The sequence below is a fragment of the Rattus rattus genome, chromosome 4 (assembly GCF_011064425.1).
Source record: "Rattus rattus isolate New Zealand chromosome 4, Rrattus_CSIRO_v1, whole genome shotgun sequence".
Lineage (NCBI taxonomy): Eukaryota > Metazoa > Chordata > Mammalia > Rodentia > Muridae > Rattus > Rattus rattus.
This window is the reverse complement of record NC_046157.1, coordinates 159344004-159370419: the sequence shown is the minus strand read 5'-3', so window position 1 is coordinate 159370419 and position 26416 is coordinate 159344004. Positions and strand designations below refer to the sequence as shown.

Sequence of the window (26416 nt, the reverse complement as noted above, 5' to 3'; positions counted from 1 at the left end):
ATGAAGAGGTAGAACTCTCAGCTCCTCCTGCACCATGCCTGCCTGGATGCTGTCATGTTCCTGCCTTGATGATACTGGACTGGACCTCTGAACCTGTAAGCCAGCTCCAATTAAATGTTATCCTTATAAGAGTTGCCTTGGTCATGGTGTCTGTTCACAGCAGTAAAACCCTAAGACACCACTGAATATCCAAGTGGCAGGTTCATTCTAAAACTCTGACACCATAGCTGGATGAGGCTTAAAAGGCCATGTGGTCTACCCTTATGATTGCCATTTGGGTCCTCCTTGGCAAATGCCCAATAGGTAATCTTCCGTCCTCTGCCCTCTGTCCTCCCAGGGCCAGCCAGCCAGCCTCTTCATTTTGACAGCTCAAATGCTGAGGAAGATTTCCTGAGACTAAAGCCCTCCTCCCTGCTGGGTGCTTTGTTTCCATGAGCAGCTGCACGGGCATTTATAACCCTTGCTCTGGCACTGTGCAGTTCAGCTGAAATGTTGCTCTGCAGAGAAGATAGGCAGGTTTCCGTCTCCACTTGTGCACAACCCCATCTTTATGAGGTTAGTGCTGGGACCTATGACCTCACAGGTTCTTTGAATTCCCTTGTCTTCACTTCCGACGTTCCTTATCCCCAGTTGAGGATAATTAACAGCATGTTTTTTCTTGATGTTAAGTATGTGAGTTGAGGCTGAACACACCTCTAATCATGGCACTTAAGAACCAGAGGCATTAGGTTCATGATAAATTCAGGGTCAGTCAGCCTGATCAGCACGGTCAACAAGAGTTAACCAAATTATAGGCTAGATTATGGCAATGGCTGATACTAATTAGAGGACCAGAGTTGTGGCTTCATTGGAAGAGTGCTTGAGTAGCACACATGAAGTGCTGGGTTCAATCTCTAGCACTGCATAAACCAACCAGGAATGATGGCGGATGCCTGTACCAGCATTTGGAAGGCAAGAGGCAGGAGACTCAGAAGTTCAGTCAACCTCTACCATGCTACTACATGGAACGGTTTCTCAACAGAAAAAAAAAAAAAAATAGACTATTCTTATACTAAATCTGCCAGCATATCACCACACAAATTTCTGGAACACAGTGAAAATGGAGACTGGACAGAGCTAGGACCACCTACCCACCAGTGTGCCCACTTCCCTTGTATTGACGAGTCCACAGCCCGCTCTCTTGCTGATACTTTCCGTTTATTACTGCAGTAGACAATCCTCTCAAAGTGCAACACTAGGACACGCTGCCACAGCCCCTGCTCCTTCCCTTCCCACAAATCCCTGGAAATTCATTCTTGGGAGCACTGACAAGTTTTTCTCTGGATGAAAAAGTACCCCACTGCCAGTGCCACAGGGAAAATACACAGACATGAACAAAAGAACAAAGAGAAAGGCTCTTGAGAGGAGTGGGCCAGAAGGCAGAAGGGAGAACAGCACAGACATCATTCCCCTGGTCTAGCAGCAACCTATTGTGCTGGTCGCCTTGGCTCCAAGGGCCTCTACCTCCTGTTTGGAGAACAGATACAGCATAAGTAGGTGGTATCTTGGCCTACCAGAGGCCTGTGGTTCAAAATAAATGGAGAGACTTCTCCAGTTAGCTTGAAAAAAGTGGGTGGTTTGGGTAAACTGAGTGTTCAATTTCCCCTTACGCTGTTAGGCAGAGCACCTGGAAGAACACGGGGTTAAGCTGCTGCCTGACAGTGAGAACCCCTCTAATGAGCACACTTTGGATGGGAGGGAAAAAAACCAACTGTCAAATACTATGACCAAGAGGACGGGGAAAGACAAGGAGCTCTAGAAAACACAAGAGATTCAAATGTCTGAACAAATGAGATTAAAAAGGCAAACAAAACATCTAACCTCTAGACCTGACACAGGCCTCCTCATTCATAAACACATTGTACACACACACACACACACACACACACACACACACACACACACACACGCACGCACGCACACACACCAGAGAGATGCCCAAAGGAAGGCAAGTCCAAATGTCTGCTCTTTGGAATTTTGGAGGCGACATGAGCATAGGCCATGTGGAGGCCTCCTGAGCCGAGCCTCCTGAGGCAGCCTTCGCCTCCTTGACAGCCAAGGATGTTCTGGTGTTGCCGAGCCCTTAGCAACCACCCCAGAATGCATTCTTCAGATTCCTGGAGCTTCAATCCCGGTTGGACTTTCTTCTCAGATGGCTTCACCCACAGCAGAAACCTTCCCCTTGGCCCCTCTAGTGTTCTTTCAGGGAAGGCCCCCCAGACAGCAGTGACTGAGGGGCAGGGGTTGGAAAGCCGGAAGAGTAGGATGGGTACAAGGAGATGCTGTTACCTTCAGAATTCCTGAGACCTGTGGCCGAGGAGCCCCGCCCAGGCCTCAGGGGTAGGCTTTAAAAAGAGGCCTTAATTTAAGGTACTGCCATCTTGGCTCACAAGAGCCCAGTACAGAGCACTTGAAGCTGTTGCAGCTGCCCATTTCTTCCTTGATCTTGGGTACTCTTCTGACCTCTGGCCTCAGGCTCCCAAAGTCAGCTTCTTTGCTGAAGACGTGCCTTAGGAGCCTTCTGGGCATCGAGGGGTCCGGACGAGTTGATTACATCCAGGTGTCAAGGACCAGTCTTTTCCAGTCACAGCTGACAGACACAGCCATCAAATGAAAGCATCCAGCAAGGCTGCCATTTCTTCAGTCACCCATTCCAGCACTGTGGGAGCTACACGGTTTTAATGTGGCACTACCAGTTGTGGCTTCCTCCTCCATGGCAGACATGCTGGCCCACAGAGCATGCTCAGCACACAAGTCCTGCTCACAGGGGAGGCTGGTTTCAGTCACTGCCTTCAGCCCCAACCCCATGCGTGGGACCTGCACTCTAATCTGGCTTCTGACTGAACTGCATTCTTCTCCAGCTTGTCTTACAGGGCAGATGCCTTAGGTCTCCTCAGTAAAACCTGTGCTGCCCGGAATCACGATTGAAGTGCTGCAGTGCCTAAGAAGAAGAGTCCCGTTGGAGGTGTAAGGCGCAAAGGATACATTATCCTAGCTGTCATCATATCTTAACACATGTTCAAAGTGGTGGGCTTAGGGAAGAGGAACACATAATAACTTAACAGTAGAGCTCGAAGAGGCATTTGGTTCTCTTCAACTCCAAGCAGAGGCTGTTCCTGGATGTGCAAGCATTCATAATACTGATAACGCTCAGCTCAGACCCACAGGGCACACACATGTCCTCGGCCATCAAGTCCTTTGCACAGCAGGAGAGTAGAGCAGGATGCCGAGAGGCATCTGGATACACAGCAAGGAGACAGCTGCACTCCACACAGAGCCCCACTGAAAAGTGTGTGTCTGTTACACAGTCACATTTCCCATTCTTCCCGCTGTATACGGTCAGCATTGCTGGGAGGTGTCTAGCAGAGTCTGTCCGTCTTCCAGGAACGAGTGCAGAAGGGGAGCACATGGTTTAGGTACACCCCTTCAGCGAACAGACAGAGAACTGCCTGAGCCTCGCATCCAAGTCAGACAAACACACAAACAGAAAAAGAATACTGCCAACGTGTGCGCTTTCACAATGTGATTTTTGTATTTCGAAAGCTTGAATTGTCCCTGAAAGAGAAAATGGGAGAAAACAGAGTATTCAATACACAGGCCATCTAGATATAAGCACACACACATGGGGGAGGACTTGACCAGCTCTCCAGACCCAGCCCTTCCCTGCCAGTCTAAAGCCAAATTGCTTCCAGCCTGTTGCTTGGCAAGGTAAAAGGTTAGTAACTCCCCCAATGCAGGTAAAATATTAGTGCATGCACATTCTCACAGTGGGATAGTGCAGCTCTAAAGAGAAAGAGAGCTTATGTGGAGACAGCTCCAAGACCAACTGACAATCTCTGGTACACAGCGTACTCAATGAAGGTGGGAGAGGGGAAAGGCTACACAATGTATGCATTTGCCTGTATGTACCTAAGAAATGCTGAAGCACAGTTACATAGGGCAGAACAGGGACCCAATGGCAAGTGGGCAGGTGAGACAGGGAGGAGAAAGACACAATCACGCCATTCATTGAACAAACCCAACCCCACCCACAAGCCCCATTTAAAACAGACAGGACTGCATCTCCAGAGAGTACCCTGGTACCCTGGATCAGAAAGTTTTTTCCTGAAAGAGGAACATGGGAATGTGGGGTGCTTCCAATGTGCCTTATGTGCCTCCTGCTGGGTGCAGGCAGCCCTAACAACCGTTCTCACACTAGGAACCGAGCCACAGCTCAGCAGGTCACATCATGGGTGTTCCCTGGTGGGGACTTTAAGGTTCAATCAGTTGCTGCCCTTGCTCAGGACTTTGCCTTTAAACGCGCTAGGAACTCTGAAGCAAACTCTCCTTACTCCGGCTTCTGAAGTCAACTTCCTGTTCATTTTAAAGGGTCACTGAGTGCCGTGGCCTTAACTGCGACATTTAAGTAGGCAACTGGTCCATAGTAAATAACCGCCAGAGAGGGAATATCCTCAGGTGACCACATGGCCATTCCCTCCTGCTACTGGCTGCTGGAAGTAAGTGTCCAGGAGTGCCACATCCAGACATCAATTGTTCTGTATACCAAGAGATGGGTGAGCTGCTCTAGGGGAACTGGGAGGAAACTGACAAAATTTCCCAAGTCCACTGGCTCTTTTCTGACACAAAAAGTTGACCCTTATCGATTTTATGACTTTTATCAATTGTTATCTAAGGAGCTGAACATAAGGCTAACAACCGTCTTTAAATGGTATATAAACCTTTCAAAGGACAGATTCCTCTGTGTTGACACAGAGGCCAACAAAAGATGCTAAGGAAGCTTAGTGGTTCCATAGAGGAAAGCAGATGGTGTCCAAGCTCTTTTTGAACTCGTAGCTGATGTGCTCTACATCACTAAGTCTGCATTTTAGATGACACCTCTTCTGGGAGCCTCACAGGGAGTTTGCTCTGTGACGCTTCTTCCCTCTCAGAGCCACATCTATGCCCAGATAAAGCTTGACTTTATCTTTTCTTGTAAGATGAACAGAAAGGTGGGACAGTGGGAAAGAGATGGGACTTTCCAACTCAGGAAGACAGGTGAAAAGGAGTCTGTCTCCTGGATAAGGTGGGTCACTGAGGCTCTAAAGCCACCCAGCTGTGAGGGCAGGAAGAGGAACTCCGGTAAATACTGATCAGTGCTGGGGTTGGGCCGAAAATGGCTTTACTCTGTGCAGGCCCACCTCAGAGTCTCCACTGTTCTCCTTCAACAATCAGGCACTGCTCTAGTAACGACCCACCCAAAGCCTCTTCCTAGTGAGAACACCCAAGCAGTCGTCCTGACACTCGGAAGTCCATCTGCAAGATGGGAAAGGAAGTAGGTGGAAGGGCCAGAACCCAGGAGACACTTCCCAGTCAGCTAACAGGAAAACAAAGAGCAAAGAGGTAGGTGGCACTCAGCCAGGACTGTCTGAAGCAGGTGGATGGCGACAAAGACCTATGGCTGAGTCCATCTCTCTAAAACAGTCAAAGTTTAGGACACACAGTGCCAAATTTAGCCTGAGGCATGTTTGCCCCTAGACTAGCTAAGAACTACATTTAGCCAGGTCCTAGCTATACAGCAAGAAGTTAGGAGAGGGAAAGAAAGATGGTGGCTTCTGCACTTCCGTGCTTTTCTTTACCTTTGTTGCAGTGACTACAGGATCTCTCTAAGAGTTCCTTGCTATGCAGACCTGGTTCACCTCAACTTGTGACCCTCCTACCTTAGCCCCTGAGTGCTAGGACTGCAGGGGACCACCATCGCACCTATCTCTGCTCTGCTCTTAAACAAACCACCACTGAGAGAAAACAAAACACCAGCAGCTACCTGTGATGTGATCTGCTCAGGGTACATCTGAGTGTACAGGACACCTGAGCACCAAGGCCCACAGCTCTAGGGGAAATGAGAAGAATCCTTCTGAACTGTAAGTTATGATGTCTTTTTTTTTTTTTTTTGATTTTTTTTTTTTTTTTTTTATTAACTTGAGTATTTCTTATATACATTTCGAGTGTTATTCCCTTTCCTGGTTTCCGGGCAAACATCCCTTCCCTCCCCCCCTTCCTTATGGGTGTTCCCCTCCCCCCCCCCCCCCCCTTGCCCCCCCCCCCCCCACAGTCTAGTTCACTGGGGGGGTCAGTCTTAGCAGGACCCAGGGCTTCCCCTTCCCCCGGTGCTCTTACTAGGATATTCATTTCTACCTATGAGGTCAGAGTCCAGGGTCAGTCCATGTATAGTCTTTAGGTAGTGGCTTAGTCCCTGGAAGCTCTGGTTGCTTGGCAAAGTTATGATGTCTTAAGGTCTCAGAAACACCAGAGATCCACACCTAAACTGGCTTCTAAGTTCACACTTCCAGTTACGTCTAGGAAAACTGCTGTTCAAACACTCAAACAACTTTCTAATTTTCTCTGCTTCAAAACAGTCACTTTTTAATTCACGTTCTAACTTTGGAAACAATGGTCTAAGGCAGGAATTAACAACCTTGGAGAAAGGGGCAAAGTGGTTTCATTGGAAGGATGTCTTCCCCTCTGGTGTCTTGTATGCATCCATGCCCCATGGTGCACCATGTGACCCTGGGTCCTCATGTGAGTGCTGGGCCACCCAAGTTTCTGCTCTGGAAAGTAGCGTAGAAGAGAAGGTCACCCTGCCCTATTACCCTGAGTATACCTGCCTTACTCCTGGCTATGGGCAGTCTAATCTGGTGAGCAGTTTGGGCTTCTTCTTCTCTCCCTGAAGAATCTGCACGATTGTAAGCTTTTCCTAGGTTCAAAGGGAGTGAATTTGAATCTCATCTCTTACTGAACCACCAGGACAGCTGCACGACCAAGCACCCTTCTCTCTCCCCGCCAGCCTAGTCATTAGGTAACCAGGGTCCTCTCCTACTAACTTAGTGTCCTCTCATTAAAGCTCCATAGTGAAAGGCATATAAAATCATCTTAGACTATGCAAACACAGAAGACAGGTAATTTGGGAAAAATATTTGAAGTTTGAGATACATGCATGTAAGTGTTGAGACAGGGTCTCATGCTGCACAAGTTAGTTTTGAGCTTGCTCTGTAAGGACAATGACCCTGAACTCCTGATCCTCGGGCTCCCCCTCCTAAGTGCTAGGATTATATGTATGAGCTACCATCTTCCTTTCTTTTTTACAGCGGGTGGGACAAGAGTCATACCATGTAGCCCGACCAGCTCTGAACTTGAGTAATCCCCCTGCCTCTGCCATATTGAGACTATAGGTGTATGCCACCCTGCCCAACTACAATTACGCAAACAGCAGATTTTCTATCAATTTTCTCTACAGAACACAATCCATTTGTACAGGGGAATTCATTTAAAGCAAAGAAAGGGACAAGAAGCTAAGCTGTCCATGTAGAAGGAGTCCACATTTTACAACATGTCACCAAAAGCCAACCCCAAGCAATAGAGGTGAAACATGAGGTCCTTTCAAGCTGGTAAGGTACTGCAGTGGGTCTTTTCCTCACAGACTCCTAAAGTATCGAGGGCATGGAGACACCAGGAGAGGCCTCAAAGAGAACATATACTGCGGTAACTGTACAGGAGTGGGACTTCTCCAAACAAGTCAATGGTATTTTGGAAGAATGTAGTGTCTGCTAAGGAAGAAGCCATTTTAAGTTTTAATTTTTAAAGGCTCTCTGCAGGGCTGGAGGCAGGGGGAGGACACCTAAGATGTCAAACCCAGGCAGGCCCTGAACTCACCGTGTAGCTCAGGCTGGTCTCAAACTCTTAGCAATCCTCTTGCCTCAGCTTTCTCACTGCTGAGGGCATTGGTATAAAGTACTGTGCCTGGACGAAACTTAATTTATAACAAAATCAGACTCTAAAGAAGGGATGGGAGAGGGAGCTCAGTGTGGTGGCTCATCCCTGGGATCCCACCCCCTCAGGAGGTGGAAGCAAGATCAGGATTAGGGGTTCAGGGTTATCTCAGTTACACAATGAGTTCCAGGCCAGCCTGGGCTACATGAATGCTCTCTCAACAAAACAGACACAAGGGTGGGGAGACAGCTTAGTAGGCCAAGTGCTTGCTGTACAAGCATACGGACTTGGGTTGAATTGTCAGAGCGTGTATATAGCAAGCCCAGCGGGATGGTCAGGTCCCCATGCACCTCTAAGGGAGGCAGACACAGAACTCTCTGCAGGCCCTTGGACAAGCTACTTGGCATATGCAGTGGTGAACTACAAAGACTCAGAGGGCAGGGGATACCACCCACTTTTAGGAACGCTGCAGCTGGCCGCCCTAGGTCATAGTGGACCACACAACACCCAGACACGCATTCATCTCTTCCTAGGCCTCAGTGTCACCTCTTCTGGCTCATCTGAGGGCAGAAGGGCTCCCTGTCTGGAAAATCTTTATTTCCTTCCTAGGGCAGTGGGGGCTTCTGGAGCAGCTACCACAGAGGCTTATGGAGCTTGCTGTCTAGGAAGAGGCTCTCTCTGAGGAAAGTATACCTTTAGTCTCAGCTAAACTCATCAATTTTCTCTGCCAGAGACAGGCATGGGCCAGACACTCCCTGATGAACTGCAAATACTCAGGTAGGCAGATGCTGGAGCTGGCCCAGCCTTCCCTACTTTAGGGCTCACCTCTGCCATGTCCACACGGTCTCTTATGTAGCCCTGGAATTCATCTGTCTATTGACTTCCATTGTGGAAATCAAATTTACAATACTGCTTCCCCACAGCTAACAGACAATGGCAGCCAACGAGAGGCGTACCTCTCACCTAGCCCATACAGAGGTCTACGGGACGGTCCTCTGGCCATGAAACATTGGCAGGTGGCTTAAAAAAATGGCAGTATCTGAACTGAACAGGAAAGTATGATGCATATTTACTCTCATGAAGTGTTATCATCTCAAGATATCTCAGATCTGTTGGTGCACAGAGCCAAACAGGAGCAGAGAAGCATGAGATCTGGCGACTTTTACAGGCTTAGCCAGGAGACAGGATCCAGGGAGGCAGTTTGGAACTCATGGTACCCTGAGGTGCAGTGCTGGCAGAGGCAAGGCTGCAGGCAAATGGGAAGAGGGCATCCCCTTGGGGAGAGGGCTCCTATAGCTGAAAGGTATGTCATGGGGTTACAGAGAAGGTAGACAAGGCCCTACCCTGAGTGTGAGAGACAGAGGGGGAGCGTCCGATCAGCGGCCGCTGCTGTTCACCAGGCCATGAAACTCCTCCCAGGCCCTGGTAAACCAGAGACAAAAACAACAGCACATTCAGATCAAACGCTTAAAACAAAGAGCAGACACCATCACCCCACCTCCCACTTCGATGCCCTCCATGCTGACTGGAAACACAGGAGTTGGGTCAAGAGTGAGGTTCTCAGCAGGCTTTCTTCTTGGATGACAGGCAGCTGGTATTTTGAACTCGCTTTCTTAGGAAGTCTAGCCTTCACTACCCTCCTGAGTACATCCCAGTGCTCCTTCAACAGCGGTAAAGGGGAGCTCACTGAGGTCAGAGGTGAAGCTCAGCCACGTCCACAAACACTTCGTCTCGCTTCAGCAAAGGGCAGCAGTTCTTGCCTTTGCTGCACTGCATCTGGGAAACAGGTAGTAGAAACCATTTCTTCACCCAGCCTGACCCTGAGGGTAAAGCCAAGGATCCACCAGCATTATGATGTCTAAAGATGCAGTCCAGCTATTGGTCATTTCCTCTGCTTTTGCCTTCCCAAGATGCTAGCCTTTCTAAACTCAAGATGGTGGCTATGTCAGATTCTAACTGCTTCTGAAAACACCAGGGTCTTATCTTTAGCTTTAGGATGTGTGGGTCACGACAGCCAACATTTCCAGTTAACAGAGCTCATTATAGCTTCTGTGCTGCTTAACATACATTTGAGGAACACAGCTCAGACCATGGTTAGGAAGGAGTTAGTGGTGTGAGTGGTGGGAACACGCACACTCACAGCTCACAGCACAGCCAGTGTTCCACAAACAGGCCTCCATGCTGCTGCATGAAAAAGGAGAAAACCAGATTCCTCCAGGGTTCCAGAAGCTCTCAGAAGCCCCACTTCTCTCACCTTTATGCCCTACCTACTTTTCAGTTTGAAAGTAGCTGACTGTCCTGGGCACTGTATAGCAAACTTAATGGTGGCCTAGAACTTACTCTACAGACCGGACTGGCCTCAAACCCACAGCCATCCGCTTACCTCTGCTTCCCTAGTGCTGGGATTAAAGGCTTACACTACCGGGCTAGGCAATCAGCCTTTTCTTGGTTTAAGGTAGCAACAGCACTGCCTGTGACAACTCAGTAACAACACATCTCACCCATCACCACACATTTACTATTTAGTACTGAAGTAGATTTCACTATCAGGTTCTCTAGGCAGGTTTTCTTCTTCAGAGGTGCCACACGCCTTTAATCTTTGTACTTGGGAAACACAGGAACACAGTGAATTTCAGGATGGTAAGACTGTATTGTGAGACCATGTCTCAACAAACAAGTAAAACTGCTAAGGACTTGGCAATGTGTGCTTGAATTTCATTAATATTGTCCCTCTCTAGAATAGCAGCATTTATATATACACACACACTTAATTTTCAGAAAAGCTACTATTTTATGAGAAATGACTCACAGAAAAAGCCAAGACTGATAAGTAGTATGCTGGAAGTTGTCAATTTCTGAGCTCTTCTGGAGACACAGGATTGACTGTACTCATTCCTAAGGAGAGCTGGAGGCAGCTTCCCTCTTTACTCTCAATGAAGACAAGTGAAAATCCAACACTTGGATAATGACCCAGGAACCTACCGGCAAGATTTAACTCTACTGTAAGGAGGCCAACAAGGACACACAGCAGGGTTGAAGTCCACCTCATTTATCCTTTTGTTTCCAGAAGGGCTGGTCCCTAATAACCTTGCCTAACAACGGTTCATTGGGTGAAGACCTGGAAGGCTCCAGAAGTCCCTCTAGTACATTGCAGAATAAACCGAGTTCCTATTTTCTAAGCTCAGACATGAGGATTCTGAGTTTGATAACTTCCTTGCACGGACTGAGGGAAATAAAGCATTGGCCATGAGCTCTGGTGTGCTCACTCCTGTTCTCAAAGGCCAGCCAGGTATAAATTTCTAGTTACTTCCCCTCCACCTGACATCCCAAGCATATCAGATAACTTCAAAATGCTCTTCTTCAAAGAGGAAGTTATCCTAAAAACTGTCTTATGATTTGAGTGTGTAGAAACAAGCACACCAGAGATTAAAACACAGCCCATTGAGAATTTTGAGCGGAGTCCAGTGACAGCAACAAAGACTCTTTAAGGTTGACTGATCTTATCTCACCAGAAGGCAAATTCTTAGAACAGGGAGAGCTCATTTGTTTCTATGTCCCTGCTTCCCAATTCCCACCCAAGGCCTACAAGTACCAGTGAGTTGCTCCCAGACAGCCCTCACCACTAGTCACCTGCTAATCGGATACGGCACACAATCCAAGGTTGGGCAGCTCTAAGTTTACAGTGGCCCAGCATCACCGGGTTATGACTGAACTAAGGCAGTCTGAGCTGGCCCTCACCTGTTTATTAATGCTGAAATACAGTGTTAGATAGACCAGGTGAAGGGAGTTTCCAGTTGGGCCTGTCTCTTTCCTTCTCCCTTACTCTCTGCAGAGAACTCCCACCAGCTTTATCACCATTAGCACTGGGCTCCATTATGGGAAGAGGGCCCCTTTGCCATTCCAGACCAGACACACAAGGAATGCAGTGAGAAAACTCCAAAGAGCAATTTTCTCACAAGCTACTGCTATGTTAACTGCCTTTGCAGCAGCAATGCTCCCAGAATTGTGGCTGTGCTATGAGGTTTTTTCCCTCAAGTAGAGGATGCAGTGAGCCATTTGACATAAGGACCCAAACCTATGAAACCTCCAAACCAATCTGCTTAAGAGGAGCCACGGCTGGGCATGAGCTGGCATAGTGGCACACACCTCTAATCCCAGCAGACTCATGTGAAGTTGGGGGCCAGTGAGGACTACATGGCAAGTTCCAGAGCTGTGATCTGATATAAATACAAGTGAATAAGCTCTATCTTTCTTAGGGCTGGTTAGCAATGCAAGGACCAAACAAAATGGCTTCTTTGTGGGGTGACAGCTATTTCCTGGTTCATCCAGGGGTGCTGCAGGAAACTGCAACTGGCAGGGTAACCAGGGAAGGCTGGAAAGACAGACACTAGAAACTGGGCTGAAACACAGCAAGCTGGAGGAACGCTTGAGTGAAGCGCAACAACTCCTCACAAACCATGCTCCTTGCTTATTGGTGGCCCTGATCTCCAGAGTACTTGGGAAACAACTATTACTGCTGGCACGTCCTCAAGTCTCAGCAGGTGCTGTTCACTGGCTCAAATAAAAGCCACAAGGAACAAACCAAGGCAACTGGGATCAGATCAGTCTGCTGCCGATACACTAACTCTGTGGCATCAAGTTTGTTGATGCAGCTACAATGCACGTGTACCTCACAGTGAAGATAAGGCAGAGGCCCCATACAGCCAATGTCTGAAAGGCTTTCTGCATTACAGCCAATCTCTTTTCTAGACATGTTAGAATGTGATAGAGCAGCAATGACACAAGCAACCCCAGAACACGGAGCCTAAGGTCTCATGTTTTGTGGACTCCTAGGCATACAACTAGGGTTAAGTCAGCCAGATGGAGTCAAGGAGTGTGCTGCTGTCAGATTGGACAAAGCACTCTGGAAAACTCAACCTTGCAGTTATCTCCCATTCAGACAACCCAGAGTTCACAAAAATTCTTTTTAATTTTTAGTTTTGGGGATGGCTAACAAAGCTTGCTGAAACTCTCCATGCAGGTTAATGGTCTAAAAGCCAAGCTGCTCACACATAAGCCAAAGCCAGAGCACTCACAAGGCTACTACATGTACATTCAGATTACCTCAGAGGCGAAGCCCCCTGCCCCTAAGATGAAGGCACCTCTCACCCTAGACCCTGGCACAGTAACCCTGGGCTGGAAAGAACGAAGGGCTCTTACCAAGCAAGACTAACAAAGAGGAAGACAATCTACTCTGCAAGGAAAGGGAGGAGGTTGCCAAGCAGCTTTGGCACCAGAGAGAATACCCCATCAGCACAAAGCAAAAAAAGTATGTATGTATGGCCAGACAGATAGAAGCAGGGCTTTAGCTCCAAGCAAGAGATTTCTATGAACTAAAGGCAAATGAAGTTAGCAAAGAAAAGCCAAGGATACCCCTTTCCAACCGTAAGAGACTTTCAAACTGGCCCTGAACTCAGCCGCCACTCTGGGCCAGCCATCAGTCTAACTGGATGGAAACTAGTACACTTGAGCACCAGGCAGTTGGGTCTTGAGAGTTAGACGTCTCCTCCTTATTTAATGTCAGACCACAACAGTCCTGGAATAAAGTACCATGAATACACAATGGGCTTGTGGCTATGAAGCTGCGTTCCCTGAATCCAGGCCCTGCATGGAGAAGTCTGTATGCCATCCCTTGATAGTGGTGACAGTCAATCCAGAGGCCACATCTTGATGCACCATAAAGAGCAAGAGCATGAGACAAGCTGGTTTAGCACCATTTATTTGTGATCTCAGCTGTTGTAGTAGTTGCTGCTGTCAGCCTGTTCTCAAAGGTAACATGCTCTTCCGTTCCTCTTGTCCAGGACAGAAGGGTCTTCCAGGTGGCACGCCAACAGAACAAGAGACTCCGATGACGCCAGCTTCAATGATGGTGCCATCCAGAGAGGGAGAGTGTCATGGCACATTCAATCGCGGCTTCCAGAGGTTTTGAAAAAGGAGCCTTTGGGGGCCCAGCCTGCCTGGCATTCTAGTGGAAGTGCAAAAGGTAGCTCATTGGGAGAGGAAAGAGAGTGGGGAGCAAGGGAAAGTGGCATCTGGGTCTTGAGGAGGGTGCTACAGCTGCAGGGCAGGAGCCCTGGAGGCTCCTAGGTCCTGGAAGGATTTGTTTATGGGACTTTACAAGTCAAGATGAACTGCCTCCAGGTATCAGAAAGGGGGAACAGTGGGGAGTGAATGGAAACTACCCTTTCCCTTTCCTAACCAGGTTAAATGGGAACCCAGCAAACAAGAATCCTAGGGAAAGATGTAGACTTTCTGAGCTTGGACTAACCTAGCAGGAGGGCAGATACTATCTCTGTTGGCAGCAGAGTGTAAGACAGACCTGCTCTAAGAAAAACAGTGCTGACACACAGGATTATTGAGACAAGCAACCAAGGCCACAGATGGCAAATGAGTGCTGGTGGCTCTAGTGAGTCAGAGCCATCTGATATAGGACCAGCCTATGGCAGTCCTCCCAGTCAAAAACTGGCACCTAGCTGGTATAAGTGAACTCCACCACGACATCATATGTGAACACGTGGGAAAGAGTCTCACATAGTCTGCTGCTGCTGATACAACTACTGTCTTACTATTAGTCTTGAATAGGAATGGCATGATGATGGCACTGCACTAATGACGACAGCAATGATACTTGGTCCGTAAAAGCTTTCTTGCTCTGAGGACCTTCAGTTACAAAGATTAGACCAGCCTAACCACAACCTTACTATTTATTTCTGTACTCCCACCTCATAGCTGGAGAAACTGATACAGTTGCAGAGACTTGCCAAAGGTACATACTGGCAAAGGGCCACATGAGACAATGAACATAGAGACCTGACTCCTGGTGGCTGGTTTTCCTTCCACCTTTGAGACAATCTAGAAGCCATTCATAATGACCTGAGCTCATCTCTGTCACTGTCCCTGAAGGAGAAGCCCTCACCAGTGATTCTCCATGTGGAGAGCACTCACTGTCTTCAGTGGGATACAAAGCTTCTTTCTCCTGTGGCTCTACCTTCCCTTCTCCTCTCTCACAATCTACTGTACTGTATCTAGACTCCAGTTCTATACATACAAAACAGAGTCACCACTCCTGATAAGAAGTCAATCTCCCAAGACAAAGAGAACAGACTAGGCTAACAGGTTAAACAGACATGCAAAGGTGGGGTCGGGTGGGCAGGGAAGAGGATTTTATTGTTCAATAATTGTTTTTAAAAACAGCCAGAGAAACTTCGGAAAGAGCTTTGTCTTTCATTTTAAAATAGTAGTTAGCATAAGAAAGACAAGATAGCCTGTAGAAAAGAAGCCAGCCCAGGCAGGAAAACTGGGTTTTGAAGAAGGGCCCTTTGCTTCACAGCACCTCACAGTAGGTCCTCCGAGCCTCACTAACAAGAACTTCAGCAAGTGGCCAAAGCCCTGGAGGGGGCTGGTATGTCCCTGCATCACAAGTCAGTGTCATGTGACCACATTTGTCTGGGACCAACTATGGAGTTAACTCTGCTAAGCTCAGGGACCTGTCCCCCCCAAACCCCCCAACACGTACTTGATGCTGTCGGTGTGAGTTTTGTATTCCATAATGGTGTTGGGAGGTAGGTTAAGCACGCGCCGAAGAGTGTCCCGGATTCGGGCTGTGGTTGCTTGGTCGCTGGCAGTCTTATTCCATATAGAAATAATGTCCTCCTAAGGGAGGAACAGAATGAATTACCAAACCAACAGAAATAGCAATGAGAACTGTGGCGACTCAGAAAGAACACTGGCCTGGGCTGGCTTACCTGGAAGCGGACAGAGACCACAGCCCCGCAGATCTCCTCCCCAACCATGAACTGTTCCCCGAGCATGGCCAGGATGAGATTCTCCCAGCAGCGGGAAGCTAAGCCCTTCCGGAGTCGAATGATCCACTTGCCCCCATTTTTATTTGCATCATCCTATAGAAAGACAGAAAGCGTCTCGGGTAAACTACCGCTCCACAATGTCATCTGCGAATACCAAAGAATACTTCTGAAGAACAGTCAAGTCTAGCCACTTTTCCAATCTGACATTATTTCAATGTTAAGAAAAGAAGAAATAGGGAACAAAAAAAAAAGAAAAAAAAATCATTGATTTAAATAATTTTTTAAAGGACTAAACAGATCTTTTAAAAAGTATCCACTTTTATCTGAACTATTTCGGGAACCACAGTGAAATGGTATATTTCAACCACAAGCCATAATCAATTTTTGCTAAAATCTGACCATCACTAAGTACCAAGAACATAGACAGAAGCTCAGATCTTAACACAGGCACAATGGAGCTGAGGAGAGACACACAACGAATTAATTACAGCCACCCAGCCTAATGAGTACTACTGTAACCGTGCACATGGTGTGGTGAGAGAGCATACAGTGGAAACCGCAGAGGAAACACTTAGGCTGGTCTTGAGGGACAAGTTTAATATGTAAAGCAGGAAGAGGATGCCAAGGCACTGGAGGAACATGTCTCACTGAGCCAGAAGGAAGAGAGGACTTTTCACATTTTCTCAACATTTATTTTTTTTCCTTAGAAAAATGCTCTGGCCCTGGAGTAGAAGCCAAGTGACAGTTCTTCAAAGAGATCACAGAGCTCTCTTCCAGTTTCCTGTTCTTCTAAAGTTTTTTTCCAGCCACTTTAATCCTCTGTCTACTTAGCAAATGCATTGCACATACATATGCACATAGACGCGTTCTGAGGGAACAATGACATTTTATAAAAGTTTTTACTACTTTAACAGCACCATTTGAATGAGAGTACCTATGATAGCTTGAATAAGAATGGTCCCTATAGGCTCATATATTTGAATTCATAGTCAATGAAGTAGCACTATTTAAAAGAATTAGAGGGATTAAGAGGTAAGGTCTTATTAGGGCAAGAGCTGACTGGGGTGTATTCTGAGGTTTAAAAGCCCAGAGTCTTATCTGCTGCCTATGAATCAGGACACTCAACAAATCCCCACCTCCCCGAACGCCACCAGGCTTCCCGCTATGATGATAATGAACTAAACCTCTGAAACTGTTAAGCCAGCCCCAATTAAACCTTCTCTTATAATAGTTGCCTTAAGAGAGGACCATCTTCAAAGCCATAAGCCAAGGACATGTACGACTGCATCAATGACTGTTCCTAGAGGTGCAGGCTCCCAAGACTTAGCAAATAGTGTTACAGCTTTGAGAGAATATTTCAAAACTCTTCTAACCTTGGCAGAACTTAAAATTAAAATAAGTAAAGAAAAAGTCTGCTCCTGAAAGCAGCTAGAGATGCCAGTCCTTACCTCCCACATAGGTTTGATTCCTTCTTTAAAGAGATGAAAGTCACTGTGGCCTGTCAGGTCCCCGGGACGGACCATGTGGCTGTAAAACTTCCAGAACTGTTCCACCTGTAGAAAGAAGAGCCGAGAGTACAAGGACTTTATCTCTTCTTTGAACGCACACACAGTTGTATTACTGAGAACAGAAACATGGGAGACATCCTGCCTTGGGTACCCTCTTTGGGGACACATTTTTGTGTAGAAATGGAGCAGGGTAGAAAGAAGTCCATCATATAGGTTTTTTATTTGGTTTGAGACAAGGTCTCTTGTAGCTCAGGCTGGTCTTCAACTGACCTACCTCCTGCCTCCACCTCCCAAGTGCTAGGATTGTAAGCATGTACTACCATGCCTGGCTTGTACCATTTAATCAAAGAAAAACAAGACAAAATAAGAACACAACACCTAACACTTTCAATCCAAGGATAAACCCAGCTGGAGAGCTGGCTCAGGATCAAGTGCTCTGGCTTACCTTCCAGAGGACCCAGGTTCATTTCTTAGCACTGGCATGGCAGCTCATAACCATGTGTGGTTAGCAAACAGTTCTAGGGGATCCAATACCCTCTTCAGATTTGCATACTGTACACACGTGGTGCAGACATACACTAATACAGATAGAATATTTACAATCTAAAAAAAAAGTTGGTGAAAACTGCTGGGGTCCGTCAGCAGCTTTGAGGTGGAAAAGGAGGCTACACTGACAAGCCTGGCCTCTCACGGAATAGTAACAGCACCAGCTCTCTGCACAACTGAAAACTTTTCTTTCATACTGAGGTATGTCAGGAGACAAGGCCTCACCTGCATATACTCACAGAGACAAATCTAATTTTTTTCTTTTGTTTAGACAGTGTCTGAGCTAGGGTTATGGTTTCTTTCCTCCTCTCAGCTGGAAAGATTATGTCTCTTCTGTATATACCTTAAACAGAAAAACTAGGTTTATAGTTTTCTTTCAAGTATGTTTATACACTTATACTCCCAGTATTCAGGATCTAGGGAACATGGATCACCCAGATGGGGTTACATAGTGATACCCTACCTACATCGAAAACAAAAACAACAACAACAACAACAAAAACCAACCAACCGAACAACCCACCCAGAGGCTGAAAATCCAGACCGTTCAGGGGTTGAAAGGACTTGCTGCTCTTTCAGTTCCCAGCATGCACACTGGGTGGCTCACAACTGCCTGCAACTACAACATCAGGGCATCTAATATCCTCTTCTGGCCTCTGCAGACACTCGGCAGGTATGCACACACTACATATACCACATGTGCACACACAAATTAAAAACATTAATAACAGGGGTTGGGGATTTAGCTCAGTGGTAGAGCGCTTGCCTAGGAAGCGCAAGGCCCTGGGTTCGGTCCCCAGCTCCAAAAAAAAACAAAAAACAAAAAAACCAAAACAAAACAACAAAAAAAAAACATCAATAACAGCAACAACAACACCAACAACCCCAAACTCACTCACACTCATCCTGGTCTCTGTGATCTACAGAAGATACCTGTAGGCCCTGGCAGGAAGGAGGCACTTTAGGAAAAGAAGACATGGGGCAGGAATAACTACCAGTAACTGTCAATACCGTGTCAATACTCAGCAGGACTGTGCAGTAGGAAACAGGTGTTGTCAAATATTGAAGCCTGTTAAATCTAGATAGCAAGAGAAACTGACTCCTATCAGGTAAAAAAAGTTGTTCTCTCAGCTGCCTTACAGAACACAACATGTTCTTATATAGTTCAAAGCCAGAAACTAATGCTATCTACAGGATTTTAATTCAACACCTCATCTCTGAAACTGCTGGGCCTACCTGTACATGTAGTAATTTGGAATATTAAGTGGTTGTAACATATACAGTGAGCAGTAATCTAAACTTTTGCCTATATTTTAGGCAAAATATACAAATCTGTACTCAAGCCAAAATAGAGATAAAAGAAACAGCTCAGTGGCTAAAAGCATATACTTTTCAATTTTCAGCACCCACATCAAGCAACTTACAACTACCTGCAACCCCAGCTCGAGGGGGCTATGACACCTCTGAACTCTGGGCATTTATACTTGTGTGTGTGCGTGTGTGCATGGGACACACACACACACACACACACACACACACAGAGAGAGAGAGAGAGAGAGAGAGAGAGAGAGAGAGAGAGAGAGAGAGAAAGAGAGAGAAAGAGAGAAAGAAACAACCATTAAACTTTGAAAGATGTCTTATTATTTTAAGGATTTATTTTATTTTTATTTATGTGTGTGTATCCTTGTCCATGCACATGCCCACAAGGCCAGAAGATATCAGATTCCTGGGAGCTTCCATTATAGGGAGTGGTGAGCTACCTGACATGGGTGCTGGGAACTGAACTCAACTGGTCCTCTGCAAGAGCAGTATTCTAGTGCCAGGAATGTGGTTTAAGGCTCCAGAAAGCTGAGGCAAAAGAATCACAAGTTCCGAACCAGTATGAGGTCTAGCAATCCTCTGTCTCACAACAAACACTATCACAGTCTGTGCTGGTCCTTGCTTTGTGTTGGGTGGATCCCAGAGGTCCTTTCTTGAATACGAGAACAGGTCCTCTCTGACCCTCTACTCCAAGTCAGGAACAGTATTTTTGGTTTACAGTGAACTTTGAACAGACATCTGTTGGGGCTGAGGAAATGACTCAATGGTTAAGAGCATTCATTGTGCTTCCAGACTGGAGTTTGATTCCCAGCACCCACAAGAGAAGGCACCTATCACTCCAGCTCTAGGGAACCCAATACCCTCTTCTGGTCTCTGAGGGTGCCCATAAGCATGCGTGCATATACACAAACATGTAGAAAAAGTAAAAAATAAGCCTTTAGGCCAGATATAGTGGGAGAAGCAGGGAAGACCATGGTAAGTTCAAGGCCAGCCTAGTTAGTTTACACAGTGATTTCGAGGCCAGCAAAATGAGACTGTCTCTAAAAAGGGAAGGAAAGGGAGGGTGGAGGGAGAGGAGGGAAAAGAAGAAAAGAAACTTAAAAAAAAAAAAAAAACAACACTGGAACTACTGCTTTGGATTTGAAAAAGGTTTCATGTTATCATTGTTCTCTGGGAGGGATTTACTATCTGACTGTTATGGAACTTGCTCTGTATACCTATAAGCCTTCTACTCAAACATCCAACTGCTTCCACCACAGGCCATTTCTTAATGCCATGAATTGTGACAGCAGACTCCAGGCTCTATCACCTGTCCAGGGAATACTGAGGGTGCTGAGCACAAACCTTTTCATGTCACAAGAGAAAAACTGTAATTTAACAGAACCCTGAAACATCTTTCCCAGTTCCTTCTCTGGTCCTTATGTTTAACCAGTTGTTCCTAACACAGAGGTTGCAACTGGACTTGGAATTAGTCTAATATTCTCACATAGCAGACAGTCAAAACCAGTGGTTTCTGTGTTAGCTCACATCTGTAGTCCCAGCACTTAAGACAGGATTATGGCAAGATGCAGACGAGCCTGGGGTTATGCAGCAGACCTATTCTTAGAAAACTGATTCTGCAAACAGAGACTAAACATATCACATATAGAGGTGCAGGAAAACCTTTGTTCAATAAAACAACACTGGTAATAGCTGCCGTCAGGGTCTCTAAATTTACAAACTTACAAGCAGTAAAGGGACAAGGAGGGGGGTAAGGATGGGCTGGGGTGAGGATCTGTATTGATGACATCCACGAAAACAATTTTATCAGAGTCTAATTTCATGATAGATAATATATAAAATGAAACCGTCTCTCTTATGACACTCTGTATATAAGATTAAATAAATATCTGCTAAAATAAAAAACCTCAAACCAAAACCCTTTTTAATTTTTATATTATGCCTTTCTGATCAAAGCTACCATTCCCACACTTAAGTTGCCTAAATGTTACATATGGATGTCTAACATTTAACTTAAGAGCTGAACAAACACGATCTTGGGAATGCAACTCAGCCACATAAAGAAACTAGAATGTTTAACCGGTTACTAAGAAAGTAGATAAACAGCGACAGAAACGCAGGTAGGAGCGCCATACCAAAGAATATTTCAGCAAACTAAGTACTCACAGAGGCAAAGGTGCCAATCTGTTTGATGTTCTGCTCATAGCTCTGTGAACTGGTGGGACGGCCAGGGGTTCTCCTAGAGTACCAAAAGGTGTAGTTGTACTGCAGGGGATGTTCTGCTGGTCCAGGGACAACAGCCTGGGAAGTACAGAAAGTCATTAGCTCACGGCAAACTTTTAGTTCATTGGTTACAATGCTGAAAGGCCATTTTATTGTACTATTTATATTATATCCATATTTATATACTCTGTGTGTTTGTGTGTGTGTGTGTACATGCACATGTGCATGCATGTATGTGGGTGCTTGCAGAGGCCAGAAGAGGCTTGTGAGGTATTTGGCATGGGTCCTCTGTAAGAGTAGCACCTTGTTTTTGTAAATTATGATTATTATTCTCATGCATGTGTATGGCAGACAGAATGTGGGAGCATGTACGCTATGGTGTGTGTGTGTGGAGGTCAAAGAGAGTGTTCAGGACTGGTTCTTCCCTTCTCACTGTGGGATCGAGGACTGAACTCAATCACCAGGCTTGTGCCATTGATTCCTAATAAACATTTTACAGTGCCAATGCCAATCCTAACAGATGTGGTGGCACAGTCTTTAATTCCAGCACTGGGAGGCAGAGGTAAGCAACTGTCAGTTTAAGGCCATTTTCGTTTCCAGACTGAGTTCCAGGCTAGTCAGAGCTACACGGACAGTGGTTTGTTTGTTTTGTCTTTTAAGTGTAGTTCCTTACCACCTCTACAACTGAAAATATTACCATAATTTCAATTATTTGCAATGTATTGAAGCTGAATGTTGAATGTTGCTCACACAGTACATTCTTTACGGGTTAGTTGATTCTAAGTTGCTGTAACACGACTTTCTGCTTTTCTCATAACACCATGGGCATTCATCATCTCAACATATGCCCACTCCAAGTACCACCTCCTCAATGTCCATTACTAAAGACGGGCAGGTTGCTTAACCTGCTTGTGCCTCAGCAACCGTTTGCAAGACGGAGGAAAGGACAGTAAGCACCTAGAAGGGTCACTGTGAAGAACAAATGACTAGAGGCACCAAGAGCTTGGTCACTGACTGTCACAATGGAAGTGCTCAATGAACATAAACTCCTTCTCTCTCTCTTTTTTAGACAGGGTTTCTCTGTGTACTCCTAGCTTGTCTGGAACTCACTCTGTAGAGCAGACTGGTCTCAAACTCAAGAGATTGGCCTGCCTCCCGGGTGCTGGGATTAAAGGTACACACTGCCACTGCCTGACATCTTTGTGACTTCTTACCACCTTGTAAGAAAAGGCCTGCTTAGCAGGCATTCAGATTATCAGATAAATAGTGCTATAATACTGAGAAACTTGATCTATTGCTTCTCTTTCATTTCCTAAATTCTCTGTATCCCAAGCCACTCTCAATGCGTACTACTGTTGACTGAAAAGTCTAAAACAGGAATGTGCAGGATTTGAATTACTGAGTAGCCTTTAAAGCAAGCTCCAGGTGAGAGCCCTCACTCGCCCATCTCATATGAGGAGACTACAGCAGGACAGCACCCCAAGACTTCACATTAAGAGGATGTTATAATTTCCAAAATAAACTATAGTCATTCTACCATCTATTAAAACTTGTAATGAGGGATGCATACTAAAGATTTCACTGTGACATTCCCATACACACATCCACCAGGCTTTGGTCATACCCAGTGCCCCGTGTCCTCTTTTATACCCTCTCCCTCCCTCTCCATACCTTTCTTCCCTTTTGTCAGTGCTAGGGATTGAACCTAAGGCCTTATACCGACCTCGGAGTAGTAGCCTAGTCTCTGATCTTTATGTCTCCATGAGTATACGTGCTTGAGAGTGTGTGCGTAAGAGCACACGGTGGGAGAAGTCTCTCCAGCCCCCTCAACCTTGTTTTAAGAACAGTCAGATTCCAAAAGAGTGAATCTGCTCTAAAGAGATAATGAGATAATCAAGGCACACGACACCTGTATTACAACCCCAAACATACCTTCCTCTTGCCACCACTCTGGCTCTTATCTCGGTCTGTTTTTTCCTTCTCACCATCTTTCTGTGTGCTGTTTTCTTCATTCTGATCATGGTCTCCACTGTCATCATCTTTTAAGCTACAAGGGAAAGCAAAATAATGTCATTCCATCACTAAACTATTGTTACCTAACAAAACTATAAGGTCAGAGAACTACTATCTAAGTATCCTGAAGTCACTCAAACCCCAGGCCTATGAGATGTGTCTGTGAGAAGGGCAAAAGGGAAAGCAAACCAGGAATATTAAATAAAAACTATTAAATTAGCTACCCCATGGGCTCCAGTGAACAGTCTTTCAGTTTCCCAACAGCAGCATAACAAAGCAGTTAAAGAGCTGGATTTTGTTGTAATAAACAAACTGGTAATGAGAATTTCTGGACAAATTCCTCTGACATCTCAAAGTTTAAAACCTGCCCATATACTGTCACGTCCACTCCTTCCACCTCTCTCCCATCTGTCCTCGTTCCACACCTTAGGTCAGTATCCTTCTCCAGTCATCTAGTTCATCATTGGTCTATAAGTGGGTGTGATGTCAGTCTCTCCTCTCCACCCATCCTCTTCACTTTCTAAATGTGAATCTTCTAATGAACCTGCGTCCTTAAGATGCTCAACCATCAACTTCCTAATTACCTATCCTCTAGAGTAGCATTCAACACAATGTGCTTTTCCTAAGACTTTAGAAGTTCAGTCCTGTCCAGAGCCTACTCCTCTCCCTGCTCATACACATCAGCCCTTCTCACTGGCAAACACCTTGCTTGCTTCCAGTCCAAGGTGCCACTCCTCCCTGCCTGTTTCTTCTTTGAGACAGAGGGTTTCTTTAGCGTAGTATCATACCTCATCTCAGTATTACTGGCACCCAAAACACAGATGACACAGAACAAAGACTGAATGAAAAGGAGGAGTGGATGTGTTGTCTTATAAGCAGAGTCAACTGTGAAACCGCCTAAGCCCCACCAGATACAGACAAAAACAAGCAGGTTAGTGCACAAAAATAAGAGTGCATTTGCTCAGTCTGCTAAGGTGGCTCACTGGGCAAAGGCACTTGTGGTCAAGCTGGGGGACTGAGTTCAATCCCTGGAACCTACACACTGGAAGGAGAACCTACTCCTGCTAAGCTGTTTTCTGACCTCTCTACTCCATACACATACTTTAAAAAGAAAATGGAGGAGACAGAATGGCATTCACTCCAGAATTAGCCCATTCGCCCATAGGTTTTCTCCAGAATCATCTTTTGGGTTCTATAATGGTATATACAAAAAAATGGAATCAGGCATTTTCAAGACAGGTCCCAGCACACCTCAGTTGTAACTGATATCATCCTACACAGACTCAGAAATATGGTGCATACCAGTTTGTGTTTTGGAAAGTGGTGGTGCTTGGTGTTTGTTGTCTGCTCATCTTTAATGGCTAACGTATAAAATGCACCTGTAAATAACAGGATGAATAAGCTAGTCCTGTGTGGGGTACCTGCTCTGCCCAACAGGCAGCCATACTGCAGGAGATACTCATGTGGCCATTCCCTGTGATAGATTTCCACATTCCCACCTGGTCAAGACCCCACTAGGTAAGGCATAGGAGCAAAGGGCAGTCCAGTCTGCCTAGCAACCTATGCCTCATAACCTTTCTTCAGAATACTGACTCCTCTCTCTACATTGATTTCATCCAAGAGAACAAAGACGAAGGATTCAGAAGCTGGACCAGCTTTAGGGTCTTTGAAAGAATCAAGACTCGGAGCAAAAGGGACAGGCAGTCCAGAGAGAGAGAAAGGAGTTGGAACTGATGAGCATGTGAGGTTAAACAGGGACCTGAAGCATCACCCTCACCCTTTCTAGAGTGGCTCAAGGAGGCATTCCACGATCCTAACCCAGAGCCCACTTTCTTCCACATGGGCAAGCAGAGCAAGTGGAGAGAGGTGTGCAGACACTGCCATCTGTCTGCTTCTCAGAGACATTCATTACCTGTGCTTATTAAACTTCCTTCCCCTTGGTTAAACTTGTTTTGCTTAGTTTCCTTTTCAAATCAAGCCTGCCTTGGACATAATGCCCATGGATTAAAACTTACCAACATTTACCAAGCAGCTCACTGGCTACCAGAGTACCTGTCCTCAAAGAACTAAGGAGAGATAAGGTATATAAAGCCTTGACTTGGTGCAAAGGGCCATTCTGTTTGCACGTCCCCCAAACATCTCCTGCCTGTTCTCTATGACCCCCTTCCACTCCTGTTGTGTCCACTTAAGTGCAGGTCCCCATCTCTGCCCCACTCCTAACCATGTTCAGCATGGAGTCATGCCTCCACTCCTGGTTTACTGCTCTTCAGGATTCACCGTTCTCTTGGAAACAGTCCCTACTCTCTCCCAGTATAGGTCAAACCAAACCCTCTCCTCTGCTCTGGGTAATACAAGCATCTCAAGGCCCATTTCCATCCTCCGATCTAGAACCGAGAATATCTCATGGATTTTTCTACTGCTTTGGCCCCAAACAACTCTCTTTTGTAACACATCCTCTAGGGATACAAGACCCTTTGTTTTCTCCTAAGCCCTACTGTAGCCTCTGAGGTCATTTTATTAGATTTTGGTTGAAGAAGGACAGTCACCTAGGACCTCTCATTTTTGCCAGCCACAAGAAAAGTGTTGGGTTGGGGATTTGGCTCAGTGGTAGAGCACTTGCCTAGCAAGCGCAAGGTCCCTGGGTTTGGTCCCCAGCTCCGAAAAAAAAAAAAAAAAAAAAAAAAAAAAAGTTAGAAGAAAAGTGTTATATTCCTTTCCTTTCTAGTGGTTTTCTTTTGGTTGCTACTAGGAAACAAAAAGAAAACAAAACCAGTTAAGGCAGAGAAGAAACAATGCTATTATTCTGAAACCGTCTTAGACGCCTTTCTAAGCCAGCAAGTAGGAACCTCAATGGACTTCATTTTGTATCTTTATGCACTGGTCTTTATTTTAGTTTTGAGGATGCTGGTAATAAAACCTAGCATTTCCTTTATGAAAGGCAAGGACTCTACCAATGAACATCCCCGCCTCACCCTCTCATCTTATGAAAATGGGTCTCTCTAAATAGTCCTGGCTGTCCTGGAACTCACTATGTATACCAAGCTGGAACTGAACTCACAGAGGTCCATCTACCTGCCTCTGCCTCCTGAGATTTTAAGGGCATGTCCACCATATCTACCCTGCTTTAACCTGCTCTCTGCACATGCACCCAAGCCAAAGGTTTACAACCTGCTTTTCAGA

The 26416-nt window shown here is 45.9% G+C and overlaps 1 protein-coding gene across 4 annotated transcripts in view; it reads right to left on the bottom strand.

The window, feature by feature from the left end:
* Positions 1-1178: 1178 nt before the first annotated feature.
* Eif4e2 (eukaryotic translation initiation factor 4E family member 2) overlaps positions 1179-26416 on the bottom strand; it is a 28141-nt gene continuing 2903 nt past the window's right edge. For 2 of the 4 annotated variants that reach the window (XM_032901548.1, XM_032901550.1), the window contains exons 2-7: positions 23156-23270; positions 21167-21301; positions 17075-17179; positions 15567-15719; positions 15338-15474; positions 13525-13786 (exon numbers count right to left, since the gene is read on the bottom strand). In XM_032901548.1, coding sequence (XP_032757439.1) covers positions 13714-13786; positions 15338-15474; positions 15567-15719; positions 17075-17179; positions 21167-21301; positions 23156-23270 — 718 coding nt within the window. In that variant the 3' untranslated portion in view covers positions 13525-13713. Of the gene's footprint in view, positions 3595-9125; positions 9205-13524; positions 13787-15337; positions 15475-15566; positions 15720-17074; positions 17180-21166; positions 21302-23155; positions 23271-26416 lie in introns of those variants that run through there. The other 2 variants (XM_032901551.1, XM_032901552.1) reach the window with 2 other exon arrangements.